This window comes from Gekko japonicus, unplaced genomic scaffold, assembly GCF_001447785.1.
Source record: "Gekko japonicus isolate JY-2015 unplaced genomic scaffold, Gekko_japonicus_V1.1 scaffold1296, whole genome shotgun sequence".
Taxonomy (NCBI): Eukaryota; Metazoa; Chordata; class Lepidosauria; order Squamata; family Gekkonidae; genus Gekko; species Gekko japonicus.
In genome coordinates, this window is record NW_015173166.1 from 455,340 (window position 1) to 465,674 (window position 10,335).

At 44.1% G+C, this 10,335-nt stretch overlaps 1 protein-coding gene across 1 annotated transcript in view; it reads left to right on the forward strand.

Annotated features, from left to right (window-relative positions):
- Positions 1 to 1,518, forward strand: part of BMP7 (bone morphogenetic protein 7) — a 124,487-nt gene extending 122,969 nt beyond the window's left edge. The window contains exon 6 of the mRNA XM_015422516.1: positions 1,076 to 1,518. Coding sequence (XP_015278002.1) covers positions 1,076 to 1,225 — 150 coding nt within the window. The 3' untranslated portion in view covers positions 1,226 to 1,518. The remainder of the gene's footprint in view (positions 1 to 1,075) is intronic.
- Positions 1,519 to 10,335: the final 8,817 nt, after the last annotated feature.

Consider the following 10,335-nt stretch of genomic DNA (forward strand, 5'->3'; position numbering starts at 1 on the left):
TAAAGCCCAATCCTTTTGGAAAATGATTCAAAAAATTATTCAAGACATCGTATCAACCCCGATACCTTTTAAACCAGAACTGTTTCTCCTGAATTTAATCCCAGAGGTTTTTGTGAAAATTGATAAAATAATTATATTACACTGTGTGACCGCTGCTAGAATAGTGTTCGCGGAATATTGGAAATTAGACTCTATACCGGGTAAAGATGAGTTTGTGTATAAACTGTTAAATGTAGTAGAAATGAATAGATTAACAAATATCTTAAAAGGTAAAGAAGAAAAAGAGTTCGAAGATACTTAGTCAAAACATGTATATTATATATTAATATTGTTTAAAAAGAAGAACTGTGGTTGATTCAGTATTCAAATTTATGTCACAAGCGCTGAATGAGTTATTATTGAGAATAAAAATAAAATATAAAAAAAAGTTATTTCCACTTTCCCCACCCTATGACATAAGGCATTAAAAAGGGATTAGATAGACTCATGGAGGAGATGTCCATCGGTGTCAGCCATGATGTCTAAAGGGAACCTCCACAATCAGAGGCAGTTATCCTCTAAATATCAGTACCAGGAGGGAACATCAGGCCTTGGCCTCTATGTCCTGTTGTTGACCCTCACGGGGAACTGTTTGGCCACTGCATGAAACTGGATGCTGGACTAGATGGACCACTAGTCTGATTTCTATAGTGGGTCTTGATAGGCAGCAGGTGTTTGGAGTTATCTTGTGTTTCGTACAAGAGAGCCAGTGTGATATAGTGGGTAAGAGTATCAGACTAGTATCTGGGAGACCCAGGTTCAAATCCCCACTTGTGACATGGAAGCTCACTGGGTGACCTTGGGCCAGTCACACTCTCTCAGCCTAACCTACCTCACAGGGTTGTTGCGAGGGTAAAATGGAGGAGAGGAGAATGCTGTAAGCCACTTTGGGGAGAAAGGTAGGGTACAAAGGAATTGAATAAGGTATTAGCACAAATAAGAATTTGTAAATGTGTGTGAAACATTCCAAACATTTGACTGTGAGAGGTCCTTGTGAACATCCTCTCACGTCTGCTGCCTTGCATCTGCCCCACAGGTTCACTTTATAAATCCAGAGACTGTGCCGAAGCCCTGCTGTGCCCCGACGCAACTCAACGCCATTTCCGTCCTCTACTTTGACGACAGCTCCAACGTCATCTTGAAGAAATACCGGAACATGGTGGTACGGGCCTGTGGCTGCCATTAAACGTACCGGACTGGAGAGCTCTATGAGGCTCACAAGATGTGCAGAGCTGTTGTTATTGTTTTAAGGAAAACATGGATCGTTCAAAGCAACTCTCCTTTAAATCAGGCCACAGTCCTTAAGGAATAGCCTTTCTGAAGCAGTGAAACAGGATGAGCTCCAGACTCAGGTGGCAACTTGAGCAATTTTTTTGGTTTTCAAGTGAGGATCATTCTGTGAAATGATGCAAGAATGCAAATCAGGACTGAGGATCAGTTTGCAGGCAGGTTTGTCATTCTGTAGGCAAACAAAAGCTTTCCCGAAAGGTGGTTCTTCAAGGGGAATGAACCTTTTAACTAAAGCCATCCGTGGTGAGCAACATGTTTGCGTGTGTGTTTTGAGTGTTTGCGAGTGTTTGTGCACACATTTATAAAAGTCACTCTTGGAAAAACAAACAGTTTCAATTGAAACAAACGAATGAATGTGCCTGGATGAACCAGATATTCTGTTGAAATCACTAGGGGTCTCTGAAAACCGTCCCTTTATTTGTGTGGATATCTCCATCTCCCCACGTGCATCATGTGTTTGGGGTGCTTGCCCACCAAAGCAGCTATGCAGTTGTTGCCGAGCAGATCCCAGCCATTGTGCACTGCATACATATCATCTGCAGCTGTGCATCTTCTCCATTCCAAAGTGCAGGCAGATCAGAAGCTGTTGTCCATAACATGGCCATTTGGCTCAATTGTGCCTTTGGTTCCCCATTCAGAAGTACATTTAAGGCAGATCTGAATGTCTCTTGCTTATCTCTACTGCAGCTGACTTAATTACTCAGCAGCTTGCACAGTTAAACCATCAATCTCGCTGTCTTCTTAACAATAAAATGTGTGGCATATCAGCAGTGAAGGTTACAAACCTGCTTCCTGTTGAGGAGTTTTAGGCACGATTGGAAATATTTGGTTGTCGCTTTGAGAACCAATCATCATCATCGTCATCATCACAGAATCTGAGCATCCATAAATGTAACCTTATTTCCTGTAGTGCAGTCCAACTTCACTAGAGCCAGCTTGGTGTAGTGGTTAAGAGTGGCAGACTCTAATGTGGAGAACCGGGTTTGATTCCCTATGCCTCCACATGAAGCCAGCTGGGTGACCTTGGGTCAATCACAGTTCTCTCAGAGCTCTCTTAGACCCACCTACATCACAGGGTGTCTGTTGTGGGGAGAGGAAGGAAAGGCGATTGTAAGCCATTCTGAGACTCCTTCACGTACTGAAGAGCGGGGTATAAAGTTGTCGTCGTCTTCCTCCTCCTCCTCCAAATCTAAGGCTTCAGACCAGGGAATTGCTTTATATGCATGGAGAAGATATGCTTAGAACATGGATTCTGTCTGTATTTCTGAATTGCGTTTCCCCATCCTTTGGTTCCACATTTCTGTTCTAATTTCTTCCCAAGTCTGGCATGGGAGGCAGAGGTAGTGACTTTAAGATGAGAGGCTAAGCAAAAGAATGCAATGGATCAAATCCAGCAACATCCCATAGAGATCCAAACTGGATGCGGAGATCAGTAACAGAGCAACAAGGGTTAGAGTACAGGCAGTATCCTTTTCCGAGGCTCAGGTGATATAATTTCAGTTTTGCTTGTAACTCTGTAAAGAATAGATCATACTTTCCAAATTGTGAAAGGGTTAAATTCTGTAAGACAATTATAGTTAGGCATAGGAAAAGGAACCCAGCGGGGCTTCGGCTGGTCTAAAATGTAGAGACTTCGTGAATAACAGACTGGACAGAAGTCAACGAAATGCTAATGGGAGAAACCCTAAGCAGGTCGACTCAGAGATGTACGTCCCATTTTATTTCCAAGAAAGTGACTCTGGGGTTGCAGCCAATGTGTCCCTTAAGACCAACAGTATTTAAAGTTCCATCAACCGAGATTATTGTTTCCAAAAGTTGCCACTTTAAAGGGCCGCTGTGTTCGGCATGAGTCCACCCACCACTGAACATACGAAGCTTGCCATACAATTGGGTTCAACTCGTCACTGTGCCATTAAGCTTGCACAAAACATGGTGGAACTCACGACCCACAAGTCATCAGGATGCTCACGAGCTTTGATAACTTGTAAAAAAAAGTTTTCCATGTGGATTGGGAGGCTGTTAACCCTTATAGCTAAACCCTATATTCATATAAATAAGCACAAAAGGCAAAGGTAGAAGTCTCCCATTTAAAATTTTTCTCCACATAGCAGACCTTGAATTTCAAACACAAACAAGTATATAGGGGTGTGCAAAAAATAAATAAATAAATAAATTCGGCCCGATTAGGATTCGGCAGAATTAGGCAGAATTAATTTCTGTGGGCAAAAAGACTCCCACATGTCAATTTCGGCAGTACCAGCCCATGGGGGAGTCTTTTGGCCAGCCCAATGTCAATTTAGGCCCCATTATATCCTATGGGCCATTGAAGTCAATGGCAAAAACATAGGGTATATTCTGGGGGCTGGTGGGGAGGGGGTGTGATGGAGAGGCTCCAAACCCACAGGGTAGCTGCTGGAGCCTCTCCCCAAAATACCCACCAAGTTTCAAGAACATTGGACCTGGGGGTCCAATTCTATGGGCCCCCAAATAGGTTGCCCCATCCCCTCCATTTTTCTCTATGGTGGGAAAAAAGTTATGAGCGCCAGTTTGGTGTAGTGGTTAAGTGCGTGGACTCTAATCTGGGAGAGCCGGGTTTGATTCCCCACTCCTCCACTTGCACCTGCTGATGTGACCTTGGGTCAGTCACAAGCTCTGGCACAGCTGTCCTTGAAAAAGAGCAGTCTTTGTCAGAGTTCTCTCAGCCCCACCTACCTCACAGGGTGTCTGTTGTGGGGAGGGGAAGGGAAAGGAGTTTGTAAGCCGCTCTGAGACTCCAAGTGAAGGGCGGGGTATAAATCCAATCTCCTCCTCCTCCTCCTCCTCCTCCTCTTCTTCTATTTTTGCCATTGACTTCAATGGCCCATAGGATATAATGGGGCTGATTCAGATCAGAGAATCTGAATCGGCCCGCAGCAGCCCGAAAGGGGGTCAAATGGGCCATTTTCAGGGGGTGCATTCGGTTCAGACATCCCTACAAGTATAGTTTTATGAATGTAAAAATTAGTATGGTTGATATTTTTTTTACCCCAATACCAGTTGTACTATAACTCTTAGCACAGTTAGCAACAGCTCCTTTGGACCAAAACAGACGGAGCATTAGTAGTTTCCCTTTAAAATAGATAATACACATCGGGAAATGGTATGTGGGAGGAGACATACCCACCCTTCCCCGTGGTCCATTCCCAGTTGGGGTCCCACACAATGCTCTCTCTAAGTTGTGGGGTCTTGTGAGCAAGAATTCCACTTTGTGAGCTACTGGCATTAAAGTTGTGAGTGAGCGATTTGTCTACTGCATAGATTAGTTTGCTCTGGAGCCCTCCTTCCTGAGCTAAGACAAAAATGTGTGAGCTGGAGGCTAAAGAACTGTGAACTACCTCACACTAACTCAGCTTAGAGGGAACACTGGTCCCACATGCTGGTGACATCTGTCGGTCCTAAGGTTCCCTGGAGCGAATGCATCCTGAAACATCTCAGTATGATCCTCAAAAAGAAAATAATGCTTCTAGTCCACAGGCTTGCAAAGAGACCTGCTGAAGCGTCTGAAGGCACATCTCATCCACCCATAAATTGGGATTCAACATTCTCAACTTCTAAACCTACATCAGGACTTTGTAGAGTAGCTCATGTAAGATTATTTGGAGTTGGTAGCATAAAGTTTCAGATTCGGTCCTTGTTGTCTCCAGTTAAGTGGATCCCTGGCCAGAGGGCTGAGATGAGGTTGTTCTCATTCTTTGGAGAGCCCCTTCCCAGCTGGAGGGTCAGTTGGATTGGACAGTATAAGACCATTTCGTATGTTCATGGAAGTATTTGAACTTGTGTCTTCCACATATAACTGTTCTACTTACTGCACTACACTGTCCTTTCTACAGTGCTGGCAGAAATCACACCAATGGCCTGTGTGAAAGGCAAGCACATCCACCACCCATGTCTTCCAAGTTCAAAAATTAGCGTGCAAATGTATTTATGTGTAAATTTACAAAGACGGGTGAAACCTTTTGTCTTAGTCATTGCACATTTCCAACATGACCCTCAGGACTAAATTAGGTACCAATTCCTAATTTTGGTCTAAGAGAAGAGGCAGAACTCCCTGTGGAGCTGGGGTGTTCTTCGTGACACTCCCCACAGCTTATATGGAGCTCCTACCACACAAAACCATGTCCAGCAGCCTCCTGTGTGTCTGGCGTATTGCAAGAGAAACATAGGCTGAAGGAAGCGTTTGGATTGCGTGCAGGTTCCAGTAGCCATTTTCAGGCAAAATCACTTAAGGCAATAAGCACAATATCAGTAACTAGAAAGACCACTACCAAATGTTTGTGATCTGTTGCATGCCCCAGGCCGCCATATGGAACCTGGAATGTTTGAAAATGCAAATAGGGTAGAGAGCCGAGGGAGTGGATTGGCCTGTTGGTTAATGATGTAACAGTAGACCAGAACTCACCTTTGAGGGTAATGATTGTTCCGAGAAGGAAAATTTTGAGGGTTCTGTCTCAGGTGAAAGATCACATAGGGCCCATGCGCTGTTGGTTATCTTCTCTTTCCACCTAGTTTTATGATTGTACCCGATGGTGGTAAAACAGAGAGGAGGAAGTAGACAGATCTACAAATAGGCTCACAAGCATCTAGAACACAAATGCAAAAAAAAAAAATGTTTGCCAGCCTCTTGTATACTTCTGGGATGCACTGAGCCTTCTTTGGGGAGCTTGGATGGTTCTTCGAGAGCTAACATGATGCATTAAATACCACCCTGTGAGTGTGTGTGTACGTATATAATATGGCTGTGGGTAAACTTCTGAAGTGCCTTGCCTTTCAGTCCACATTGGTGGCTCTCCTCCTACGTGGCAGGGCCACCCTTGATAAACTCCTTCCCTGTATACACTCCCAATATTTGTTATCTGTTTTACGGGGATATTCATTTCCTGGGTTTATTTCTATTTTTTTCGTAAAGAAATGGCAGGCTTTCTGCTAAAGTTTAATGTAAGCTCCACTGTTTGTACATGTTTGTGTAAATAGTTTTCACAAAAGCAGAACAAAATTATTTATTTCAATCTTTGAATTTCCTTCCCCCCCTCCCAATCGCATTCAGGAAGAAATGATTCATCTCCCTTTTGAACACATTTGTTTCCTTATTTAATAAAGTATTTATTAACAACTGTTGGCTAAAAATATACATTCTGGGTCTTTTTTCCCCCTTAGAGCAGTTGTTTTAGATGGTTGTTTGTGCAAATTAGTCAAATAAATCCTGGCCGTTTTACATGTTTTAAGAAAACTAGTTTTGTGTCCTGATGTGGTCATTTCCCCTTTTAAAACTAGCGTCATCGTTATCATTATTATCTCCATTTATAATTCACCTTTCTGAATGGGACTCAAGGTGGTTTTGGAAATATGTTAATCATAATGCCTTAGGACTGGGATCGAAGAACTGGCAAAACAACACAAGCAAACAAAATCTCTCAAAAGCCACAAAATAATGTGGAAGAGCCATCAAGTCGCAGCCGGCCTTACAACCCTGTAGTGTTTTCAAGGCGAGGAACAGACAGGTGGTTTGCCATTGCCGGCCTCTGCCTAGCAGTGCTGGACTTTCTTGGCAGTCTCCCACCCAAGAACTTTCCAGAGTCGACCCTGCTTAGCTTCTGAGATCTGACAAGATTGGGCTTCCCTAGGCTAGCCAGGTTAGGGCCTTTCACCGGTTTTTCAGTGTTGTGGGTTTTATTTACTTATTTGATTGATTGATTGATATACCGCCCTCCCTGCGGATGGCCTTAGGGTGGTTCACAAGAGTCTCAATACAATACCATTAAAACAATAATTAAAATAACAATTAAAACAATAAAACCACAATATACCGTGCAACAACTAATTCTGATCAGCAGTACTGATATTAAGATCCAGGCCACCAATATCAATTCAGCAGTACTAATGTATTGGATTTCAGTCCATTCTTTTGTGTGGGAAGTGACCTTTTCGGCGTAGAGCATGGAAGGGCCTTACTTACATTTGATAGCATTTATAACATTGGCAGATGAACAAGTCAATGAACCTGAGATAGTAGATCTGTTGTTGTTAGGTCTGATGATTGTGTTGTCAGCGTGAATATGGGGACATGGTGGTTTGTTGCAAGCCCCAGAGTCCATGTCCATGTTAGGAAGGTCATTGTTGTGGGTGAGAAGTTGTTTACGGTTAGGAGGCTGTCTGTGGGCAAGAAAAGGTTTGCCTCCCAATGCCTATGAGAGAGGAATATCATTTCCAACATAGGCTGTAGGTCGTTAATGATACGTTGAACTATTTTGAGCTGAGAGCCATATGTGACCACCAGTGGTGTTCTGTTGTTCTTCTGAGGCCTAACATGTAGGAGATATCATTCTGGCTTTGATCTGTGTTCTTCCTACATCAGGTGGGTATTGTAATTCCAAAAAATGTCTGTTGTAGATCCCGCAAGTGAGAATCTCTCTCTGAGGGATCACAACAGATGTGGCTGTACTAGTATAGAGATTTGCTGTAGATGATGGATCATTTGGTATATTTAGGACATCTTAGCAACTTAACAACTAGGATGGTGACTGGAGCTGTGTAGATATTTTTGGCGATTAGTGGGTTTCCAGTATAAGGTGCTCCTGCCAACCTAGCAGTTCAAAAGCAAGAAATTGCAAGTAGGTAAATAGGTACCACTTCGGTGGGAAGGTAACAGCATTCTGTGCGCCTCGGCGTCTAGTCATGCCAGCCACATGACCACAGAAATGTCTCTGGACAGAGCTGGCTCTTCAGCTTGGAAACGGAGATGAGCACCGTAACCCTAGAGTTGGATTTGACTGGCTTTCGAGCAAGGGAAACCTTTACCTAGTGTAAGGTGGTTTTATGGTTCCATTATGTATTTATATACTGGTGTCTAGAAGATGTACTTCTTATGTGGACTGGTTCATGGTGAGGTTGATGGTGGGGTGGAAGTTGTCAAAGGCCTGGTGAAATTTATTCAGTGCTTCTTTTCCGTGTGTCCAAAGGATGAAAATGTCATTGATAAATGTCAGGTACGAGAGGAGTGTTGATGGATGGGAGCTGAGGAAACGTTGCTCCAGGTCAGCCATGAAAAAGGTTGGCTGTGCACCCAACATTGATTTAGATCAATGGCACAACCATGGGCACCCATATGGCACCACAATATGCCAACATTTTCATGGCTGACCTAGCAAGAGAGGTGGTCCTGCAGGTACATGGGTCCATTTTACATCCTTGGCTGATGCATGTTTACTCAGAAATAAGCCCTACCATATTTAGTGGGGGCTTGTTCCAAATAGACTCCTCTCTTGCCCTGAAAGCCCCTTGCCGGGGTTGCGACTTGATGGCACTTTGCGCGCACACATTCCAAACCGAAGCCACGCACAACATTGCATCCTATCTAAGGTTGTCAGGTCTCCCGATATGGCAGGACATTTCTAGCTGGCAACGCCCACTGCCCACTGCCCACCATCACTCCAGAGGAAAATTAATTTAAAAATTGCCATTGGTTTGATGTCATAAAGTTATATCCAGGGGAAATCCAGAAGTGATGTCATGTCACTCCAGGAATTGCTGGAAACTCTGTGGTACACCGGGTTTTCACTTGTCATATGAACCTAACATTCATGATCTCTATCAGGCTGCAGACATGTGAGGTGGTCTGGTACTCCCATCTCTTTAAGGACCATGCCATAGTTTGTTGTGATCCACACAGTCAAAAGCTTTAGCATAGTCAATGAAGCAGAAGTAGATGTTTTTCTGGTACTCTCTTGCTTTCTCCATAATCCAGCGAATGTTGGCAATTTGATCTCTTGTTCCTCTACCTCTTCGAAACCCAGCTTGTACTTCTGGCAGTTCTCTATCCACGTACTGTTGAAGCCTAGCTTGTAGGATCTTGAGCATGACCTTGCTAGCGTGTGATATGAGTGCAATTGTGCGATAGTTTGAACATTCCTTGGCATTGCCCTTCTTTGGGATTGGAATGTATACTGACCTTTTCCAATCCTGTGGCCACTGTTGCGTTTTCCAAATTTGCTGGCAAATGGAGTGCAGAACTTTAACAGCATCATCTTCTAAGACTTTGAATAGCTCAGCTGGAATACCATCACCTCCACTAGCTTTGTTGTTAGCAATGCTTTCTAAGGCCCATTTAACTTCACATTCCAGGATGTCTGTCATGCTGCAGGGCAAGACTAGTTGTTGTTTTGCCCCCCCCCCTCATTGTCGCTGCCACCACTTTGGGTAAAATCCAGCCCCTCCTCTCTCCATGGGTTGCCTGAGGCCAACTCCGCCAGAGTGTATCTCTGTAGCATGCCAAGGAGTCAAGGTAGGTGGGTGAGGACTTGTGCAGACTCTGTCTTAAGTAACCAACTGTATTTCTATAAGGCACAAACCCAGGGTACTACGAGGACAGAATCTATTTGGACTAAACAAAATAATCAAAAGGGCAGTAGCTAACTAGGCACTTGAAGTCCGTGATATGCCTGATCTTTGTTAGTTGCAGGATGCCCCCCATCCACAGTGCATCTGCTGCAACCCTCTCGCAGGGCTCTTTTTGTAGAAGCCCAGCAGGAACTCATTAGCATAATAGACCACACCCAACAGCACAGCTCATTAGCATATTAGGCCACACCCCTGACAGTACAGCTCATTAGCACATTAGGCCGCACCCCCATGTTACCAGAAGTGTGCTCATCCAGCCACACCCACCTTTTCTTCTTATTCTGTTTACCTTGTTTGTTGTCAAAACCCAGGGCCTTTTTTTTGTTGCAGGAACGCCTTTGCATGTTAGGCTACACACTCCTAATGTAGCCAATCCGAATGAGTTTCTGCTGTTGGGTGTGGCCTATTATGCTAATGAGTTCCTGCTGGGCGTGGCCAACTTGGGAGCCAGCCGGAACTCCGTTCCTGTGCGTTCCTGCCCAAACATAGCCCTGCTCTTTAGCATCATTCCCCTCTGTCATCCTTCATGGCCAATGCACAGGAGAGACCGCTCCTCTGAAGAACACCAAAACG